Source organism: Brassica napus, chromosome A10 (genome assembly GCF_020379485.1).
Source record: "Brassica napus cultivar Da-Ae chromosome A10, Da-Ae, whole genome shotgun sequence".
NCBI classification, from domain to species: Eukaryota; Viridiplantae; Streptophyta; class Magnoliopsida; order Brassicales; family Brassicaceae; genus Brassica; species Brassica napus.
The window spans coordinates 17,846,609-17,868,213 of NC_063443.1; the positions used below are offsets into that span (position 1 = coordinate 17,846,609).

At 35.0% G+C, this 21,605-nt stretch overlaps 4 protein-coding genes, 1 non-coding gene and 1 pseudogene across 7 annotated transcripts; 4 read left to right on the forward strand and 2 right to left on the reverse strand.

The window, feature by feature from the left end:
• The first annotated feature begins 174 nt into the window (after positions 1–174).
• Positions 175–3,907, forward strand: LOC106418996 (protein BONZAI 2). Its single transcript, XM_048742539.1, has 15 exons — positions 175–513; positions 591–638; positions 765–913; positions 1,001–1,049; positions 1,129–1,185; positions 1,588–1,779; positions 1,859–1,993; positions 2,066–2,127; positions 2,213–2,315; positions 2,391–2,505; positions 2,575–2,651; positions 2,739–2,876; positions 2,959–3,123; positions 3,206–3,416; positions 3,513–3,907. Exons 1-15 carry the CDS (start codon positions 190–192, stop codon positions 3,623–3,625), a joined length of 1,938 nt encoding a protein of 645 aa, XP_048598496.1. The 5' UTR covers positions 175–189; the 3' UTR covers positions 3,626–3,907.
• Positions 3,908–4,680: 773 nt separating this feature from the next.
• On the forward strand, positions 4,681–9,102 carry LOC106419240 (ethylene-responsive transcription factor ERF115-like). The gene is made up of 2 exons (XM_013859999.3): positions 4,681–5,504; positions 5,856–9,102. The coding sequence occupies exons 1-2, from the start codon at positions 5,276–5,278 to the stop codon at positions 6,386–6,388; spliced, it is 762 nt and encodes a 253-aa protein (XP_013715453.2). The 5' UTR covers positions 4,681–5,275; the 3' UTR covers positions 6,389–9,102.
• Positions 9,103–9,208: 106 nt separating this feature from the next.
• On the forward strand, positions 9,209–13,310 carry LOC106419098 (annotated as a pseudogene).
• TRNAY-GUA lies at positions 10,087–10,172 on the reverse strand. The gene is given in 2 exon segments: positions 10,087–10,122; positions 10,136–10,172. It is a non-coding gene; the product is annotated as a tRNA-Tyr (tRNA).
• Positions 13,311–13,737: 427 nt separating the features above from the next.
• Positions 13,738–14,654, forward strand: LOC106419269. Its single transcript, XM_013860026.3, has 2 exons — positions 13,738–13,895; positions 14,001–14,654. Exons 1-2 carry the CDS (start codon positions 13,878–13,880, stop codon positions 14,475–14,477), a joined length of 495 nt encoding a protein of 164 aa, XP_013715480.2. The 5' UTR covers positions 13,738–13,877; the 3' UTR covers positions 14,478–14,654.
• A 122-nt stretch (positions 14,655–14,776) lies between these two features.
• Positions 14,777–19,800, reverse strand: LOC106419097 (glutamyl-tRNA(Gln) amidotransferase subunit A-like). 3 transcript variants are annotated; one of them, XM_013859858.3, is made up of 13 exons: positions 19,234–19,745; positions 19,036–19,135; positions 18,637–18,861; positions 18,471–18,553; positions 18,288–18,388; positions 18,073–18,196; positions 17,807–17,961; positions 17,582–17,718; positions 17,338–17,508; positions 17,023–17,247; positions 16,711–16,944; positions 16,378–16,636; positions 14,777–14,972 (listed from the first exon to the last, which is right to left on the reverse strand). In XM_013859858.3, the coding sequence occupies exons 1-12, from the start codon at positions 19,476–19,478 to the stop codon at positions 16,493–16,495; spliced, it is 1,944 nt and encodes a 647-aa protein (XP_013715312.1). In that variant the 5' UTR covers positions 19,479–19,745; the 3' UTR covers positions 14,777–14,972; positions 16,378–16,492. The 3 variants fall into 3 exon arrangements, with proteins under 3 accessions (XP_013715312.1, XP_022549434.1, XP_022549435.1); XM_022693713.2 differs by having other exon boundaries at positions 19,036–19,140; positions 19,234–19,411; XM_022693714.2 differs by lacking the exons at positions 14,777–14,972; positions 16,378–16,636 and having other exon boundaries at positions 16,711–16,949; positions 19,234–19,800.
• Positions 19,801–21,605: the final 1,805 nt, after the last annotated feature.

Sequence of the window (21,605 nt, forward strand, 5' to 3'; positions counted from 1 at the left end):
ACGGTTGCATCTAACTCATCTCTCACAGTCAATTTAATACGCCTAGTTTTAAGTTCTGTAATTATAGAAAAAATAATTAAATACGTTAATGTTGTCCATAATTTCGCAATAATAATGATAGGCTGTATTTGTCAATAATACTAATAATTAATAATAATTAAAAAAGGAAAGAAGGGGTGGGGGCAGTAAATGAATGGAGTCAAGACTGAAGACAGATCTCTCTCTGTCCACTTGGAAAACACACAAGTGGGTCCCCCCCCTCTTTCCAGATATTTGTTCTCTTCCCTCTTCCTCCTCTTCCTCAAATCTCCTTCTGTGAACTTCGCCGTCATATTGTTGATCCAGCTTTTGAGAGTTATGGGAAGCTGCTGGTCCGATGGTGGTGGTCGTGGTGGTGGAATGGTCGGTGTCGGCGGGACTACTTCCTCCGTCGGCTGCTACGCTTCTCCTAACGACGCCGTTGACTACTACCTCAAGTCTCGCGGCTTCAACGGCCTCTTCTCTCAGATCGAGGTCCCTATATTTTCCTTCTTCCTTTGAACCAAGATTTTGAATTCTCATAGTTGTCAACTTCTTCTTGCTGCTCGCAGTTATCCTTCTCTGCTTCCAATTTGCGAGACCGTGACGTCATTTCAAAGGTGTTCGTTCTACTTTCAAAGTGTTTTTCTTTAGACAGTTAAATTGATGATTTGTAATAAAAATGTATTAAAAAGGATCTTTCATTGAAACCTTGTTATATAATTTGTGGGTTGTGTGAAATGCAGAGCGATGCAATGGTGGTTGTTTATACAAAAGGAAGAGACGGAACACTTTCTGAACTCTTCCGCAGTGAAGTTGTTTTGAATTCTCTGAATCCTAAGTGGATTAAGAAGCTTACAATCAGTTATCAGTTCGAGGCTGTGCAGACTTTGCTGTAAGTTAGCTTTAATAAACCACTTAAGGAGACGAGATCAAGTTCCCCCACTTTAATGACCTTTTTTTCTTCTTCTTCTGCGAGCAGGTTTCGTGTGTATGATATTGACACTCAGTACCAAAACTCAAGGGAGGAGGTAATTGATAAAAATCTCATTGTGCTCTCATGTTCTACTTGAAAGTGTTACAATGTATGATTGAGAAGTTTCATTTCAGATGCTGAAGCTCGATGAACAGCAGTTTCTCGGCGAGGCAACTTGTGCATTGTCTGAGGTATCTATCTATCTTTCCACTGCTGAACTTTCTTTTATTTGTTTTTAGTTTAGGTTAGGATCTCCCTTCGAAATGATGGCTCTTATTGGCTCATCTCGAACCGGATCCCAGTTTTTGGACCAATAATGTCAGTAAGTGGATTGGCCCAAGTCGCTTATCTATCTATCCACTGCTGAACCTTGTTTTATTTGTTTTAGTTTAGGTTAGGATGATGCCCATTGGCTCTTTCTTATCTTCCATCTGGATCCCACTTTAGGACCGCAGTAATTGGATTGGCCCCAGTCCTTTATATATTAGTTTAGGTTATTTTCATATTTTCAATGTGGGATCTTTTCTAGTGCTTACCTCGGTATAGAGTAAATATTGATTCATTTGGTATATGTACTCTGATAAACTATGCAGGTCATCACCAAATCAAACAGGACGATTGCCTTAGAACTTATGCGTAAAGAAAGTGTTGCTGCTGCACAGACCCAACCACAAAACCATGGAAAGCTTATTGTCCATGCTGAGGAGTCTCTAGCTTCCAAGACCACTACAGAGATAGTTCTTAGGTGCTTGAATTTGGAATCAAAGGATAACTTCTCTAAAAGTGTAAGAGCCAATACTCTTCCACCAGAACTCACTTCAGACATAAAAGAATAAACATGTGTGTTTTTCTTCACTGTGGCAGGACCCTTTTTTGGCGATATCTAAGATGGTAGAACACGGATCTCCAATCCCAGTCTCTAAAACCGAAGTCTTGAAGAATGATCCCAATCCGATTTGGAAACCAGTCTTTCTTAGTGTTCAACAAGTGGGGAGTAAGGTAACGTTTCTTATACTTTACCTTGTCTGAACATGAAGGTGTAATCAGTTCTCCTTATGTTAATCATTGCAGGATAGTCCATTGGTGATAGAGTGCTTAGACTTCAATGGCAATGGCAACCACAGTCTTATAGGGTAAAACCCACAAACTATTATTGATTCCTTCTTTGTCTAGTTTGGGGATAAGAAGATAGAGATGAATCTTGTTTGGTTTTGCCAGAAAAGTTCAGAAGTCACTTGCAGACTTAGAAAAGCTTCACGTGAGTGGCGAAGGAATCAATCTTCTCTTACCTACTGGTGTTGGACATAAACATGAAGACAAGGTATGGTTCCTTCAAGTTCAACACAATAACAAGAGTTCGAATGTACAATCTTAACGCTGTTTGACATTGTTTCAGGCGTTGAAGAGTCAGATTTTCGTTGACAAGTTTACTGAAACCGTTCAGCATACGTTCCTAGAATACTTGGCTTCTGGTTTTGAGTTGAACTTCATGGTCGCAATTGATTTCACAGGTAATGAGTTTACACTGTGGCAAAAAGGATAGATTCCCTCTTAAGACTAATCCTTTTGTCTCTCATTAGCTTCAAATGGAAACCCTCGCCTACCAGATTCCTTGCATTACATTGACCCTACAGGAAGATTAAATGCCTACCAGAGAGTAAGGACTACTCTCTGCTCAACTTATTGTGACTATGTGTGTGTGTGTGTGTGTGTGTGTGTGTGATCCTTGTTTCTTTGTATTCAGGCAATAGTTGAAGTGGGAGAAGTGTTGCAGTTCTATGACACTGACAAACGGTTTCCAGCATGGGGATTTGGAGCTCGTCCTATAGACATTCCAGTGTCTCATTGCTTTAACCTCAACGGAAGCAGTACTTACTGCGAGGTCTGGTGGAACAGATCTGACTCAAAACTCAATATTTACATGAACTAATAACTTAGTAACAAATTCAAAATGTTTTTATCAGGTAGATGGGATACAAGGTATCATGAATGCATACAATGGAGCTCTCTTCAACGTCTCTTTTGCAGGGCCTACTCTCTTTGGCCCCGTGATCAACGCTGCTGCGACGATAGCAAGCGAGTCACTCGCTCAGAACTCACGGAGATACTACGTCTTGTTGATAATCACTGTGAGTTTATGTTCTTTTTCTATGTAAAAAAAAGAAAGACAATGGAAACTGAACTATGTGTTTTTTTTATTTATTATAATAGGATGGAGTAATAACAGATTTGCAAGAAACTAGAGATGCATTGGTCAGTGCATCAGATCTCCCGTTATCGATCCTCATCGTTGGAGTAGGAGGAGCTGACTATAAAGAAATGGAGGTACTAGATGGAGACAAAGGAGAGAGGCTAGAAAGCTCGAGCGGTCGCGTTGCGTCACGTGATATAGTCCAGTTCGTTGCATTAAGAGACATACAATGTGAGGAGTCTTGTCTTCTTGATATGTGTTTGGGCTTTAGAAAGATAGGCGCAGCAGTTTTTGGTTGACCAATGTCTTTTGTGTATGTGAGTGCAGATGGAGAGGTGTCAGTGGTAGAAGCGCTTCTAGCGGAATTGCCTTCACAGTTTTTGGCCTACATGAAAAACCGTAATATCACTCCCACTACAAGCACTACCTCTGCTTCTTGATTGCATTCTCTACTCCTCTTCTGTACATACACAGCTCTAAACGCTGTCGTTTTTTTTATAATATATTTATTTGTCTGGAATTTTTCCATTTCCAGTATGCCAAGTCGAATTTTATATACTTCCAAGTTCCAACTCTTTGATTTGTTTGTTTTCTCTTTTTATTTATTTCAGAATACAGATGATTTTTTTTATTTGATATTATTTGTCAAACTACTACCAGTTGGGTTGGGGAATATTCAAATCAAGTACTGTACAGCGGTCAATATATTTCAGTTGTTGACTTTCTTGTTTTGTTGTTAGGATCTAGGTGCTGACTTTTCGAAGCCGAACTAGCTTTAAACATTGATCGTTGAAATAAAAATAACTTCGGGAAATTGAATGTAACTAGGGCAAACACGTAACACCATTTTAAGAAAATAGATATATTTTGAACATACAAAAAAAAACGAAAAAATAGATATATAAATACCCATCTACTATATTTATCAAATAATTTCTACCTTAAATTAAATATTTAAAAGGCTAACTCTGAATATATAAAAATATTATTATGAACCGAAATTTCAAAAATTTTATGGTTTAAATATATATGCATATACAAACTTTGTGCTGATCACTGGATTCAAACCTTTTTCCTAGCTACATATGGAGTGTACAGTACTGAATTATTTCAAGATATAGATGAAACTTGAAAGCATCTTCCTATATCTGTTAGTAGAAAGAGATCTACTCCAAAACAACATGGTCAATTCACACGTTTTCTCTTGAGTTAGTGATCAGTGTTTACACATCTCTTGGATATATAACTAATTTTGTTTTTTCGATTTCTATCCAAATATTTCCCAAGAAAGAAACAATTAGATCGCACTTCCGGAAAGAAAAAAAAATAATCACACGTACACTTCTCTTTTTAGTATATTTTAACCAATAACGAAAAGAAATATATTATCATATAATGTTCTTATTCCTTCAATTTTTCAGAGTATCGGTTTACACCCAAAAGATATTTTATGTTTTTTTGTATTTTAAAAAAACCATCGAAAAATGTTCTGGTTGTTGTGTTTTCTTCGATTCCATACATGTGTTCCCGAAAAGAAACCAGCAACGAATATGTAACATGCATCCATTTCCCTTCTTTATTGTTTTTTAATATCATATGGGATCTTTGTATAGCGTTCATATTTATTTATAGTTCTTCTGTTAGAGCTTTATTGGTAATCTTTATAATATCCATTCCATAACTTGTTCAAATTCACACATAACTTATTAGTAAAAAGGCCTTTTCACGCGTCTCTACAGTTTTAATAACAAAAACTCTCAAATAAGTGAAATGATTTTTACGTGTCTCGAAGATTATCATACCTAGAAAAATAAACAAGTTAAAAAAGAATATACAAAACTTCAGTTTGACGTTTTATTATTCGCTTATTCGTCTACGTTCACATAGACAAAAATGCTTCTATAAAACCTTCAAAATTGCTCACTCCAAAACCCTAACTAGAATCTCTCTCCAACTCATCTTCGTCTTCTTTGTTTCTAATGTTCAAAGCGTACTCAATTTGAAACAATACAAAACCTGAAACCCTAAGATCTAATCCAAATCCAAACCTCCTAATAAAAAAATAAGTGATTCAAGAGATTTAAAAAAAGATGATGCCCTTTGGAGCAGGTGAATCGGATGAAAGGAAAGAAGCCGATGATGAGGAGAACATATTCCCTTTCTTATCAGCCCGATCCCAATACGACACACGTGCCATGGTCTCAGCCTTGACTCAAGTCATTGGAAACCAAAGCAGCACTCATGATAGTAATCAATATCACCCTGTAGAGTATAATCAACAAGATCCTATCCAACATGTTCCTCCTACTCAAGATCAAGGTATATAGAAAGACTATATATGTGCGCATATATCTGAATTTTCTAGCATGTTTATTGCAATTAACATCTAGCATGTTTATTGCAGTTAACATCTAGTATATGTTAGTATATGTTGATATAATTAACATGAGCCAGATGTATGGTTGACAAAAAAAATTAACATGAGGCGATCGATGGTTATATCTTTTTTTTTTGAACAATTATCGATGGATATATCTTCTCTGGACGACGAGTGTATTCATCTTATTATTGCAATTTACTTGTAGTGTTGGTAATAAACATATAAATGAGAAGTCTACCAAACCTATATATGTTAGTATCTTATATATGTCGCTTGTTGATCGTATGAAGGAAACTTGAGGAAGAGGCATTATAGAGGGGTAAGGCAACGGCCATGGGGAAAATGGGCTGCCGAAATTCGGGATCCACAAAAGGCAGCTCGAGTGTGGCTCGGGACATTTGAGACCGCTGAAGCTGCGGCCTTAGCTTATGATGAAGCAGCTCTTAAGTTCAAAGGAAGCAAAGCCAAACTCAATTTCCCTGAGAGAGCTCAGCTAGCAAGTACCACTAGTACCATTACCGGTCTACCAAACTATCACTCTTCTAATAATCAAATGTACTACTCAAATCCGCAGACCAATCCACAAACCGTGCCATATTATAACCAATACTACTATAACCAATATCTTCAGCAAGGAGGAAACAGTAACGATGCATTAAGCTATAGTTTGGCCGGTGGGGAAACTGGAGGTTCAATGTATAATCATCAGTCGATATCTAATACAACTTCTTCATCTTCTGGTGGATCTTCAAGGCAACAACAAGAACAAGATTACGCCAGATTTTGGCATTTTGGGGATTCTTCTCCCAGTTCAGGTTTTTGAGATTCTCATAAAAGTAATAAGGGATTTCGAGCGACTTGTTGAGAAGATCATATGTTCCTTGAGTGTTTTCTATTTTCGTTATGCATGTGTGTTGTTTCTGATCATTTTGTTTATTTCTTCTTTGAAGAATTTTCTTGGGGTTCTTTGTTAACAACCCTTGGATTTGGATTTAGTTTCATACTATAATAAATTCGCTATATACAAAAGTGCCACCCTTAATTATTGGATTAGTCTCATATAAGCACATGCATACGTACAAATTATTCACTGATTTGAATCTCAGTTCTGACGTTAATGGATATATCTATCGTGTATAAGGTAGGTGTTCAAAGCAATATAAAATCAACGATAAAAATCTTCAGTTTACAGGATGTCATATCACATGATAAATGCTAAAAAAATTGGTTCGCTGTGAAGCCCTTGTATATATCGGATCAGGTTATAAAGAATCACGCTTATTTTTTTCACAATACCGTCCAGTACTGTAGTTTGAATGTTCTATCGGAACTACATCTACATTGTTATCTTTTTAAAAAGATTGTTCGGGTCCCAAAAGTACTTGGGTTTTCTATCAAAACCAGTATAACACTTTTTAGTTACAATTTTTAAAGCAAAGATATATACTTGGATTTGAAGTAACAGGTATGAAAACTTGACCAAAACAGATTCGCTAAGGGTTTGTTCAACTCCTTGAATTTGTCAATCCAAAGAGGCTGATTCGTCTTGACCCATGTTTTCATATATTTTTACTAATTTCTAATTTTTTCGTTTCAAAATAAATGATGTTTTGAAGAGTTTTTGATATTTCATATACATAATATATTAATTTTTTTTGTTATACATAATATATTAATTCTTTTTGTTAGCAGGTTAAACAAATTTGTATAGACTCTGCAAACCAAAATAGTAGTTTCACATCCACGTAGACAACAAACGACAGTTAATTTCTTGCACTGTGCGTGCTAGACTGTTCGCCTTTGAATTCCACGTTTGTGGTATATAAATGAGTTATGAACTGTTGAAACTTCTCTTCAAAATAACTTGTAAAGGCTGGTTATTCTTCTAGTTCCAAAAATTTTTTTTTATAATAGTTTTAGTTTTATTGAAAAAATTGTATGGCCAACAATGTTTTATAATTTTTTTGATGATTGCCTAAACTAATTTTGCTTATATTTTTATTGCTCATTTTTAGAAAATGCATGTCTTAATTTTTATGTTAAACATCATCTATTTTTTAAAATAGAGAAAAAAATATTTTTTTTACAACTAAAAGGGTTAAACTCGGATCTATTAAAGATACATACATAACATTTGGGTGCGAGGTGTAACTCATGAATGGAAAATTTTCTGGATATTCAAATAGACCGTAAACAATAAACTCATATCTGCGTGGCCACATGTGAAGCTAATAATTTTGCACTAGAAAGAAATCGATCTCTGGTTTGGACCAACATAGCAACTCTTCTTCTAGTGAAAACTGGTAGACCACCACGTCATTAGAGAAAAAGTATTTCTTTCATGTTTTATTAAAATTCTAACAAACATAAATATGTGTTATTTACGGTATACGATATACAAAATTTGTAATGCAGATTCATAAAAACTGATTACAAATATGTTGAAAATAACTAATTTTAGAGGAATTATACCATTTCGAGTTAGATTCAACGAATATATGTTTCAGAAATGAAAGAAATCATATCGTTTTGAAATTCAGAGACTCATATTTCATATCATCATGCCAATTGAAATGATGGTTACGATGATAATGAATACTTTCCGACCAACGCGTTGTCTCCTCTTTCTTTTGCCCTTTTTTCATTTACCTTTCTTTAATTTGATTTATTGTGATTCTTCATTTACATATTACCGTAAATGGTTAGTGCTTAAAACTTATTGGTGTATGAATCTCGGCCGCCGACAAAAATATGTACTTGAAGACATTCGTGGTACTTCAAACGTTATATTATTTCTTGCATTAATATATTACCACGCGCGTGGTCACGAACGCGAAGCCGAGTCTACTCTGGTCCTAAACACGTACTACATACAACCGGTCTCTGCTGTTCCACTCCGGTAGATGACCATTGACCTCATAAAATATACTATTAAAGTAGCCACATACACTAGTAAAAATATTGTAAATAGTGTTAGAATTACTGCATACCATCTCCAACTCATTTCTATTTTTTTCTAAAATAAAAAATTTCTATTATAGAACTGAATTTATTCCATATATATATATTTATATAATAGAGTTCCTCTATTTATAAAAAAAATTATAAAAATATGTTATTTTCACTTCTAAATACAAAGATAAAAAGCATTTTTTTCTTTATATTTTCTTCTAAGATAAAAGAACTCTATTATAGAAGCATACATTGGAACAATTCCACCTCTATAATAGAGATCTTTATTTTAAAATAAAATATAAAAACATATATTGGAGATACTCTTATTAAAAAATGTTTAATTTTTTCTTGGTCAAAGAGTTTTTGTATAACACCAAATGTTTGGTGCGAAATTTTCTAACTAGTAGTGGTTAGACTATCATTAATCCTAATCTCTTAACTGGAGTTTTTAACTTTGCCTAAGAGACGGTTCTTAGTTTTTCTTAGTTTTTAACTAAAAAAATCTAAGTATCGTCTGTTAAATAAAAAATAATAGAGTCGTTTTTAACCAAAAATTATAAAAAAAAAAGACAAAACAAAAAGTGTCAAATCATGAGATAAGAACTCCGACTAAAAGACTGAGGTTAATCATGTCTTTAGTTATCTACACATAGAAACCCTATATCCTATTTTAACAAAAATATTGTAACATAATATAACAAAAATATTGTAACATAATACAAAGTTCACATGGCAAGTTCTTTCTCAAAAAAAAAAAAGTTCACATGGCAAGTGATCGACAATCAAACATAATACAATATTGACAACTAATACTCAAATTCTTTGATGCGAGTCTCAGAGATATCGACCGTTGCTTACAAAACAATTCAAATTATTAAACATATGATAAAATTATATCTCTCCCGACAGTCAGAATATAAGAGAAGATCAATAACTAGAAATGTATGTTGACGTTAACGGAAATGTGGGTGGCCGCGCACGCACGCCGGTCTGGCACCGCCCTTTCAACTTTTGCGGCCTTCTAAGCTCTCACGAATCTCAACCACTTTCGTCCCTTTCCTTCATTTTCAAACTTATCGGCCCAAAGACGTATGCATGCATACTCGATCGACTATACCAAAATGAAAATAAAAAGAGAGGTATGTATCAGTGTATATATGTATGTTTTGCTTGTTTCTTCGGTCTGGGACTCTTCAAATTGCACCGACTGACACTCTTTGTATATACATAGAAGCCCATTACAGTTTCCCACTTATTCTGGCCCATTATTGTTTATAGATCAATTCAAATTCTTTTTAAATCCACCATGCTTCATTTTTTTTACTCCTTGATCCATTACCTATTGAAAACTTAATAACGAATAAAATGATTGGTGTATCGACTTCACGGTGTCGGTGAGGATTGTGCGAAAATCGTTGGTGAAACCATGCACCTTGTGTTGAAAGATACACATGTAGAGAATAGTAAACCCGTTTACAGACAAGCCAAAATATTAGAGAGATCATAATAAAGGGATGTCAAAATTGCAACTAACTTGGAAAAAAAAAGGAAAATTGATTAAAAAAATCCGACCTGCCGGAATCGAACCAGCGACCTAAAGATTTGCTGTCACAGACTACAGTCTTCCGCTCTACCAACTGAGCTAAGGTCGGTTATTGTTTGTTGCGCAACATAATTTTAAATAAACAAACAATGCTGATTGTCTTGATAACCAGTTTACAAACCGGAGAAGAAAACCAGCAAGCGAGTAGCTTACCAAATAATCAACCACCTAAAATTTAAAACATTATTTTCCTCTCTCTCTCTCTAATCTACCGTTGTAAATTTCTAGATCCGTCTCATGTGCTACAAGTCAAAATTTACGGTCAATTGACGTATCGGTTCGACTCCAAAACCGGGACACGCACACGGTTTCAATTTGACTGAATCGCACGTGCCGTGTTGGGATTGCACGTGGAAGCAAAGAGATAGAGAGAGAGAGAACTGTTAACGTCGTCACTTGCGGTTAACGCCGGATTCTCCTTCACCGGCCGTCGCTTAAAGCCACAGCCTTTTATCCAAAACTCACTCACCGGAGTCAAAGTGAATACCTTTTCTTCTGGGTTTCTGTTTTGAATCTGAAAATATCGTCTTGGACGGGAACTCTCTCTCTCTCTCTCTCTCTCTCTCTGTATAAATACGCCATACGATGAACGATCCGTAAGAACCATCATCCCAACAAAGCAATGAAGAAGCCTGCATCCGTTACGATGGAGCACGTTCTCTTAGCCTTACGAGAGAGCAGACGAGAGAGAGATGAGGATCCGCAGCTTATTCGATTTCTTTGACAACTCCACTCTAGGCTTCTTAGACTACGCCCAGATCGAAAAGGGTCTCGCTTCCCTCCAGATCCCTCCCGAGTACAAGTACGCAAGAGACCTCTTCAGAGTCTGCGACGCCAACAGAGACGGCCGCGTCGATTACCACGAGTTCCGCCGCTACATCGACGCCAAGGAGCTCGAGCTCTACCGAATCTTCCAAGCCATCGACGTCGCTCACCACGGCTGCATTTTCCCCGAGGAGCTCTGGGAGGCCCTCGTCAAAGCCGGTACGTCAATAAAGTTCCAACCTTTATGGTATATATCGATGTCATGTCACGTAAAGTTCCAACCTTTATGGTATATATGGATGTCATATATCATAAAGTTCCATATGGATGTCATGTCACGTAAAGTTCCAACCTTTATGGTATTTAGAGCATCCACAACCATAAATCCTTAAAAACAAATCCTTAACACCAACTTTTAGAATATTTTATTTTTTTTCTTTTTTTTTCATTTGAATTTAAAAATAAAATAAAAAAATAAAAAAATTGGCCAATCGCGGGTTCCCACGCGGCGGTGGAGCCCGTGCACAGTGAAGAGGCTGTCAGAAAAGAAATCCTTAAATTGGGACTTCAAGAGACAATTGTAGCACAAATTCTTAAATATTTGGGCCCTACATATTATTATAATAATTTATTGTTAATAATTTATTGTTAAGGAGCTGTGGTTGTGGGTGCTCTTATGGATGTCATGTCACGTAAAGTTCAAATTATACTAAGGCCCGTCTCAAATTATACTAAGGCCTTGTTCAAAAAAAAAATTAACTATATATATAACAATGTAATAAAATAATTTTAAAAATTAATAATTTTATCTATATATATTTGATGTTTCTCTTTTAATTATAGATAATAAATTTAAGAATACAGTAAAAAGTTAAAATTTTAAACCAAATATATATATTTATTTTAGAAATTTTCTTAAGTATTTTTTTATTTTTAAGTTCGGTCATGTTTTACTGCTCCCTAGCACAGCTATCAGACGGCCGTGTATGTATCATAAAGTTCCATATAGATGTCATGTCACGTAAAGTTCCAACCTTTATGGTATGTATGGATGGTCATGTCATGCAAAGTTCCAACCTTTATGATATATATGTGTGTCATGTCACATAATGTTCCAACCTTTATGGTATATATGTATGTCATGTCATGTAAAGTTTCAACATTTATTGAATAGGGATTGAGATAGATGACGAGGAGCTCGCGCGCTTCGTGGAGCATGTTGATAAGGACAACAACGGAACGATAACGTTCGAGGAGTGGAGGGACTTTCTTTTGTTATACCCTCACGAAGCCACCATCGAGAACATATACCATCACTGGGAGAGAGTGTGCTTGATAGACATTGGGGAGGTAGCTGTTATCCCCGACGGTATAAGCCAACACGTCAAAAGAAGTAGATTACTTCTCGCCGGAGGATTAGCCGGAGCCGTTTCTAGAACCGCGACCGCACCGTTGGATCGGTTAAAAGTTGTTCTGCAAGTCCAGAGGGGGCACGCGGGTGTCCTCTCGACCGTTAGGAAGATATGGAGGGAAGATAAGCTTACGGGTTTCTTCAGAGGTAATGGTTTAAACGTCATGAAGGTAGCTCCAGAGAGCGCTATTAAGTTCTGCGCTTTCGAGATGCTGAAGCCTTTGATTGGGGGAGAGGGAGGAGGGGATATTGGGACGAGCGGGAGGCTTTTGGCCGGTGGAATGGCTGGCGCGGTGGCTCAGACGGCTATCTACCTTATGGATTTGGTGAAGACGAGGCTGCAGACATGTGGGAAGGCGCCGGAGCTGTGGAAGCTCACTAAGGATATATGGGTGAGAGAGGGGCCTAGGGCGTTTTACAAGGGTCTCTTTCCTTCGCTTCTTGGGATTGTTCCTTATGCGGGCATCGACTTAGCTGCTTATGAAACGTTAAAGGACTTGTCTAGGACGTACATTCTTCATGACACTGGTTAGATCACATCAAACCTTTATTGTTTAATGATAATACTGAAATGGGTTCAAATTTGTGCAGAGCCTGGTCCGTTGATACAACTGAGCTGTGGGATGACATCAGGAGCTCTTGGAGCATCGTGCGTTTACCCGTTACAGGTTGTAAGAACAAGGTAAAACAAGAGTTTTGTGTTTTTTTTTTGTTGCTTGCATGTGTTTGTAGAAACGAGTTTGATTTGTTTTTATGTTTGTTAGAATGCAAGCGGATAGTTCAGAGACGACGATGAAGCAAGAGTTTATGAATACGATGAGAGGTGAAGGTGTGAGAGGTTTCTACAGAGGACTATTACCGAATCTTCTCAAAGTGGTTCCGGCGGCTAGCATTACGTATATTGTTTATGAAGCTATGAAAAAAAATATGGCTCTTGATTAAAGCCAAATACGAAAATTTTCTCGGAGTTAGTCATTCTTTTTTGTTGTTCGCAAAAGATCTTTTTGTGGACTCTTGAGGTTTATTTAGATTATATGTGAGATAACAGAAACAAGCCGTTACTGTGATATGTCTGCTGGTAGTTGATGTGTTCATGATCAAGACTCGTGTTCAATTGAGTAAAATTACGGTTCTATTTTAACTTTGGTTCGGTTCGGTTCATTTTTCAATCAAATGTTAGTTTGGGCGGCTGTAAATTTGCTTCTTATCCTAACAATATTATATTAATCTTATGTTTATTAAATCTTAAACACGTATTTAATCTTATGATTATTAAAATATTATGAAGTGAAAATCCCAACATGATAAAAGGAGTATGATGGGACGTGGATCTTCAAGAGACTTCCACGGATTAGACTGCATGTTCTTGCATGCAGACACGTGTATTTGTAACCTTCTACATTTATCTTCTCAGCTCCACTCCAGATGTCTCTATCTTCCTTTATATTATACGATCTTAACACTCCAAGTATCATCCGAAACAAGTATACTAAACAAGAACTAAATCAAAGACGCGTCCTGGTCGTTTTCTTCAGCTTGATCTCACTTACTTAACAGATCCATCTCCGAGAACCAGCTATGGCGGTCCGATCAACAGTAAGTACTTAATACTTCTTGACATCAAATATTTGTAATGTACGCATCAAGATTTATTTGGCCTCACGGTTTGACTTTTTGACTTTTTGTCATTTGATGTTGAAGGGTACTCACTTGAAAAGCATGGTGCAAAGGCTAAGGTCTTACGCTACGGCGTCTACATCAAAATCCAAGGCCTACTCTCCAACGGCAGAGTACGGTGGTCAGAGACGAGCAGCTACTACTACGACGGGGACAAAAGGTGATTTCACGCCAGTCTATGTCTCCATAGGGATGATTTCATTGTCGGTGTCGTTTGGACTCTACACAGCGTATCTCCACCTCCACGAAAACCCGAGCGTACGTGTCAACAAGAAGACAAGAGAGACTGTTCCAGAGGTTGAAGATCCGGATAGAGTTATAAATGAAGCGGACAGGTTGGCTAATAGGTCGTGGTTTAGGAAACTCGCTCACGTCCAAGAGTTTGACAAACAGGATGTCATTCCTGACCCAATTAGGAAAGACCAGTTCGCTCATAAGCCTCGTGCCGTGACACTAAAGGATGTTGGCGTTGATCCAAAGATGTCGGCTGCTACTAACTGATGTGTTGTCTCCGGTCCATGAACTTAATAGTTAATTCACGTCTAAATAAAGCGACCTACTTTCGTGGTTTCTTGTTTTGAATGGGTCTACTAATGTTTTATCCTGTTTTGCATCAATGTATTTTGTGGTACTGAACAGTATGTAAATTACCTAATAAAATTCCTCTAGTCAGCATCATTGGATAAACATAGCACGCAAAGGAAGAAAAAATATATTAGGAAGGGTGGCCATGAGGTTCAACACAAGATAGAACATGGATTTACAAGTCTTGGAGGAGTTTTATGATTAAAACTTTAAAATAGGATACACTTGCTGTAAAAAGAAAAAAAAAACGTAAAGAGCATAGTTCAACCTTCCCATTATAGCAAGTCCGTACTTGCAAAATTTTCTTTAAAATAAATTAAAAAGGGGACAGACTAAATGGTCATTTCATTACCAAACAAAAGAAACGAATACACCACTGCGTTGTGGCTTGAAAACTCATTGGGACAGAAACAATGGGGGTGATTGGTTGGGTTTTATCTCCATACTTTAGCTTTATTTATTTTTAAATCACTAAATTTTACCAATCATGCTTTAGCTTTACTTTTAAAAATTAATGTCTACATCAAGTTTCTATTTAATTTTACCAATCATGCTTTAGCATTATTTTTAAAGCTACAGCAAAAAAAATAAAGCAAAACTTTTTATTATGTATTTTAGGCAAAAATGCTACATCATATTTTTATAAGCTGTAGAATCTGTAAAATGTAAAAAAAATATCTATAATATCAAATAAATTATATAATCATAATAAAAACTTTTATAAATATTTTAATTTTGAATTTGAGTGTTTTTTTAATTATTAAGATATTTAAATAATATAAATATTATTTACATATCACTTTTAAAATTACAACAAATTTTGATAATTTATAAACAAAAATATTAATATAAATTATTCTTTAGCTTTACTTTTAAAAATTAATGTCTACATCAAGTTTTTATTTAATTTTACCAATCATGCTTTAGCTTTATTTTTAAAGCTACAGCAAAAAAAATAAAGCAAAACTTTTTATTATGTATTTTAGGCAAAAATGCTACATCATATTTTTATAAGCTGTAGAATCTGTAAAATGTAAAAAAAGATATCTATAATATCAAATAAATTATATAATCATAATAAAAACTTTTATAAATATTTTAATTTTGAATTTGAGTGTTTTTTTAATTATTAAGATATTTAAATAATATAAATATTATTTACATATCACTTTTAAAATTACAACAAATTTTGATAATTTATAAACAAAAATATTAATATAAATTATTCTTTAGCTTTACTTTTAAAAATTAATGTCTACATCAAGTTTTTATTTAATTTTACCAATCATGCTTTAGCTTTATTTTTAAAGCTACAGCAAAAAAAATAAAGCAAAACTTTTTATTATGTATTTTAGGCAAAAATGCTACATCATATTTTTATAAGCTGTAGAATCTGTAAAATGTAAAAAAAGATATCTATAATATCAAATAAATTATATAATCATAATAAAAACTTTTATAAATATTTTAATTTTGAATTTGAGTGTTTTTTTAATTATTAAGATATTTAAATAATATAAATATTATTTACATATCACTTTTAAAATTTCAACAAATTTTGATAATTTATAAACAAAAATATTAGCATAAATTATTTTAATTCATATAAAATAATAATTTTATATATACAACACATATTTCATATATTTTATTTTAAAATATCTACAGCCTATAACTTACAGCTACAACAAATTTAACTACAGTAAAAGTCTCTGCAGAAAAAGTCTACAGTAACAACTTTACAGCTACAACCAATTTATCTACAGCTAAACATCTACAGTTAAATTTTTTAAGCCACAGTCGAACCAATCATCACCAATATGTTACCACAACTTCGCAATATATTTTAAACTTCGTACTAACAAGACACACAACATTGAGCTGATTATTATCCTAACATAACAAAAGCTACGGAAAAATAAAATAAAAATTCATTCGTGTATGTGTAACCTTCGGGGAGGGATTATAGCTCTAGGCGGATTTGGTATCGAGTCATCCGGTCCAAGATCATCGATAGGCGGTCGTTTTTTATGGGCATCGGTAACAGATTGGTATGCCATACCCAATGCCAAAGCCTACCACACCCAAAAAGAAATATTTTTTATAAGAATTCTTAGAACTTCATTTCAGAAAACGGCATATAACTTACGATGTGATCACGTTCAGGAGGAGCATAGATTCCAGCATTAATCGTTGTCCTCCTACGACAACTCTTGGTCGGTGGTTCCGATATGTTCTTGAAACATGTCGGAATCACTAGAACTGGCAAACCAACAAGGTTTCCCATGCAGACTTTCTCCCAATCGGTCACGTTTCCAATAAACGCATCTACTGTAAAGCTCTTCTCCACTTCTCTAATCAACTTACCACGAGCTCTCTGTGCCTAAACTAGTAACCAGATATATAAATTAACCGGACATAACCAACCGAAATATAAACTCAAAATGAAAATGAGCAAAACCTGAATGTAATCAACAGCTGTAACTACACGAGCACGGCGCAACTCAACCGGCCACTGATCCTGAGCTTCGTAGAGATCCTCTTGACCTGTTCTTTGCCATTCATCAAAATGAGCTAACATGTCTACGTTCATTGTGAAGTTCAATATCCCTTGAACAGAATCCACTGTATAGTTTAGTTCGAAAGGAACCATATTGACACCTTTCGACCCAAGAACTTCCACAACCTACACATGTCACATGTTGAATTAACACAAACATGGTTGTTCTGAACCATGGTTGTTCTGAATACAAACATCATTTAACTATTTGTTTACCTTCATATCAGCATCTTTGGTGTAGCCAACAGTGAGTTTCGTGATATCTACTGAGAATGGATCTTCAAACGCAATCTCTCTTGATGAGAGATCCTCTGGATCTTTCCCTTTTATAGCGTCAAGAACTACAGCGCAATCTGCCGCTGTTCTACAGAAAGGTCCAAGCTTATCCTGTGACAAGAGGAGTTGCATTTACTAATGTTACTCAAGAAGCGAGTTTAAGGCATATGCTAGTTTGCCATACCAGACTCTCGGATAAGCTCATCACTCCGGTTCTACCAACGCTACCAAATGTGGGACGAAATGCTGTAACGCCACACCTAGCTGCAGGGTATGTCATTGAGCCTGCTGTCTCTGAGCCTATGGCAAACGGAACCATACCTGAACAAAAGTTTAACACAAATAATTAGGAGAGAAACAGTTTATTAACGTAATTTTGATTCATTTTCTATTTAAAAAAAAAACTAACCAGCTGATGTGGAAGCAGCAGGTCCAGCTGATGAACCGGTAGAGAACTCCTCTATATTCCACGGGTTCCTAGTCCGTCCCCCGAACCAGATGTCATCATAAGCTAGAGAACCAGTTACAAGCTTTGCTACTAAAACTGCACCTGAAGCTTTTAATCTAAACACACAAACAAACAAACAAAACGTCCGAACGATGTTGTCAAGTGAGCTCCATTATAATTAATACACGCAAAAAAAAAAAAACAGTGGACGTGGTGAATTTTTTTACCTTTTGTAAACCCATGCTTCAATATCAAGAATTTGGTCTTTAAAAGAAGTTGAACCCCACGTAGTTTTGTACCCGGGGACCGCAATTATATCCTTCAAACCATATGGAATCCCGTGAAGAGGTCCTATAACGCACAAAGAAAATATTAATCAGAATCTTGAAACGTTAAATATTCAACAATCCATCAAACAAATCTACCAGTGAGGAAAACATACCGAGATAAGTTCCCTGAGAGAGCAAATCATCAGCTTCTTTGGCTTGTTTGTATGCTAATTCTTCAGTGTAAGTAACCACCGATTCAAGAACATGATTATACCTTCAAGAATCCCCACTAACAACATCAGAACAGATAAAACTTCCCTACAAAAACACTCAGCGGAGAACAGACGCTCCCATACCGTTTTAACCGCGTGAGATAAATCCGAACGAGTTCCTTGGAAGTAACTTGTTTGGTCTTTATAAGTTCTCCGAGTTCAAGAACCTGCCAAGAAGCATTCTCTAATCATACAGAAACTATCCATCTACTATAATAACAACAATATAAAAAAAAGGCAGATGACTTACGCTCATGAATGCAATATCTTCTTCATCTCTAGGAAGTCGTACTCTAGATATTGAAGGATAGTTGAATCTTTTGGCTTGTGCTCGTGGAACTTCCCTGTTCCAAGACGCATTAAACACCAGAGGGGATGGATTTTCCAAACCGCCATTATTAGTAGCCACGAGTTTCCGGTTGGTTCTATATATAGGAAGGTTCATTTCAGTGGCCCCATTAGCAATCTCCTGAATCTGTATATAACCCCAAAACAATCAATTTTTTTACTCAGAAGTATGGTTTATACCAAAATCAAAGTGTTAAGAGTTTGAATCATTAGTACAAAACATTGGTCTTGTTTTCCATTAAATATTCCTAAGTGGATTTGTAAATTTATTTATTGTGACTAAGAAGTAACAAGGCACCACCTTAGTTTCATTGAAGAATCCAGAATCAATCAACTCAAACATGCTTTGCAAACACTTAGCTTCCATTGTCTTATCTGGTAATTCAGTTTGAGTTATGTTACTGTCCTGATCAAAAACATTATATAAAATGACATCAGCTCATTAAAAGATGCAGGACAAATTTGAAAAGTCAAAATCAGATATATATATATTTTTTACCTCGGTGAAGTTGTAATCCTACGGCGGGGAACACTCACTTTCCTGTCTAAAATTTTCCACAGTTGCTTACAGTTTCTCACCATTGAAACAGAGGACTCGCATGAAGGATTTGCAACCGTGAGAGAGACCGTTAAACCTAGTAGGAGGAGAAGCGGCGCACATGTACGGGTACGAGGTAGTGGGCCACGCGTCAGTAAGCAAGGTCGTATGGTTGGATCACACGTGGTGATCGGTGGTGCTACCATCGTGTCGGCTTGTGAATCGTGGTTGATAACGGTGACGGGGCCGGTTGCGGAACTCACGTCCTTGAAATTTACAACGGTGAAGCGATCATGATATCAACCTGTGTGAAGCAAATAGTGGGTCTAATTAATTACTCATTTTTTTCTAATTAATTACTCATTACACAGTAAATGGATATTAAAATAAAATTATAAGCATATTATGCGTATATCACAGAATGTTCTTTCTAAGTTATTGTATATTGACAAGGTTAAATATCATATGGAATATCGGGAGAATGTTAGGCGTATATATGTTCTCAATACAGTGGTCCAACCCCAAAACACACCAGATAGAGTTGCATCTTTCATTTTGTATTTCCTAATGACTACTATAGCATCTTCTTGAAAGATAAATGGAGTTGATGGGTTTAAGATTCTTTCAGTTTTTTTTTGAAAAAATCTTAAACCTCATCAACTTCATTTATCTTTCAAGAAGATGCTTATAGTAGTCGTTTAGCTTTACAATTCTATAGATAATGTGTGTGCTAGAACATATATCTATAACTTTTGATCCAAAAAAAGAACATATATATCTATAACGTAAATAACGAATCTCATGATAATCAGGGCTTTGCTACGTAAGCATTAGTTAGTCGGTGATTAGTCTATATAGTCGGCTAAACCGGGTTGTTTATGATATTGTCCAATGTCCACACTCATAAATTTCCGATGCATGGCATGTTTTTTCTCTGTCAAATTCAATAATTTTGGCTTTATCGACATCTCCGCCACATGTGGTTTACTTTTTCTTTTCTCTTGCCAATTTTGTTTCCTAAGTTTAATGATTGCTTTGATTTCTCATTAAAACACTCGATATTAAGAGATTGTGTTTCATTTACGACTTTTTTTTGGGGATCTAAGAAGAGAAATAATGTAGTAGAGGTGCATCAGACGTGTTGAGAAAGGTCAAAACGAGTTGATATTCCGTGAACGCGTCTAACCTAACCTTTAATTTTTGAAGTACAATTATCTTGTTATTTATATCGTGTAAGGCAAAGTTTACTTAAGTAACGTAATCACTCACACAGTATATTTTCTGTCTAAACAATCCACTGCAATTTTCAAATATAATTCTGGGTATATTATATATATATATATATATATATATTTTTTTTTTCTTTTCGAAATGAAATCTGTGTATATATATATGCTCTATATTTTGTAGATGCAATATATATTAACATACGTAATTAATTAAGTGCCAAGTGTAAATTTTTTAATATCTTGTTTGAACGTCACTAATCAATTTAAAATTGAAGTTATCATTTCTGGCAATTCTGTCAAATGATTTTAAAATATCTTTTTCAACCAAATGAGCATAAAAGTAGAAAATGACATTTTTTTTATTAAAAAGGTCAAATACCGTTTTATCTTTACTTTATAGATGTATAAATATAAATAATAAAGAATTAAAAAATATAATATGTTTTTAATTCAAAAATTTTAAAACTTTTTTTTCAATTGTTTTCAAAATTTTATTTTAAAATCCAAAAATTCTTTTAGAAACTATTATTAGAATTTTTATTTTAAATTTTGAAGTATTTTAATTATTTAAAAAATCTTAAATCTCACCCTAAAACTATTTCTATCTATACTCCATAATTTAATTAAAAAACTAGATGATAACCCGCGCTCTGCGCGGAATGATTTTTTAAAAATATGTTGTATTTAAATATTATAAATAGTATACTTTGCTATGAATAACTTTTTTTTTACATTTGAATCTTAGGAGTGGACACTCGGATACCATTTGGTTCGGTTCGATTTGGCTCGGTTCGGTTTGTTCTGATCTTTGCGAGTTCGATTTAATTCGAATCTTTGCGGGTTTGGTTTGAGTTTGTATTATGATAACTACTTTAACTTTAAAAACAAAATAAAATTCATATATACTTTAAATATCTCAAAATCTAAAAATAAAAATAATATATAACATATAAATTTGAATAATGTATGCCAAAATACTTAAACTTAAAATATAATTTGGTTTACCTTAAGTAGGGGTTATTGGTTGTTGTATTTTTATGGATTTGAAAATCCGAACTAAATCTAGTGTTATTGGTTCTATGATTTTCAAATCTGTATTAAAAT

Excerpts from the sequence above, each read along its gene's own strand:
- LOC106418996 (XM_048742539.1), top strand. The coding sequence starts at position 190 with ATGAATGGAGTCAAGACTGAAGACAGATCTCTCTCTGTCCACTTGGAA. Across the intron at positions 1,050-1,128 it reads ACCAAAACTCAAGGGAGGAG|ATGCTGAAGCTCGATGAACA; the intron begins GTAATTGATAAA and ends GTTTCATTTCAG. Across the intron at positions 3,124-3,205 it reads ACGTCTTGTTGATAATCACT|GATGGAGTAATAACAGATTT; the intron begins GTGAGTTTATGT and ends TTATTATAATAG.
- LOC106419240 (XM_013859999.3), top strand. The coding sequence starts at position 5,276 with ATGATGCCCTTTGGAGCAGGTGAATCGGATGAAAGGAAAGAAGCCGAT. Across the intron at positions 5,505-5,855 it reads TCCTCCTACTCAAGATCAAG|GAAACTTGAGGAAGAGGCAT; the intron begins GTATATAGAAAG and ends GATCGTATGAAG.
- LOC106419097 (XM_013859858.3), bottom strand. The coding sequence starts at position 19,478 with ATGGTAGCACCACCGATCACCACGTGTGATCCAACCATACGACCTTGC. Across the intron at positions 17,509-17,581 it reads TGAGCTTATCCGAGAGTCTG|GATAAGCTTGGACCTTTCTG; the intron begins GTATGGCAAACT and ends CTCTTGTCACAG. Across the intron at positions 17,248-17,337 it reads CCAAAGATGCTGATATGAAG|GTTGTGGAAGTTCTTGGGTC; the intron begins GTAAACAAATAG and ends TGACATGTGTAG.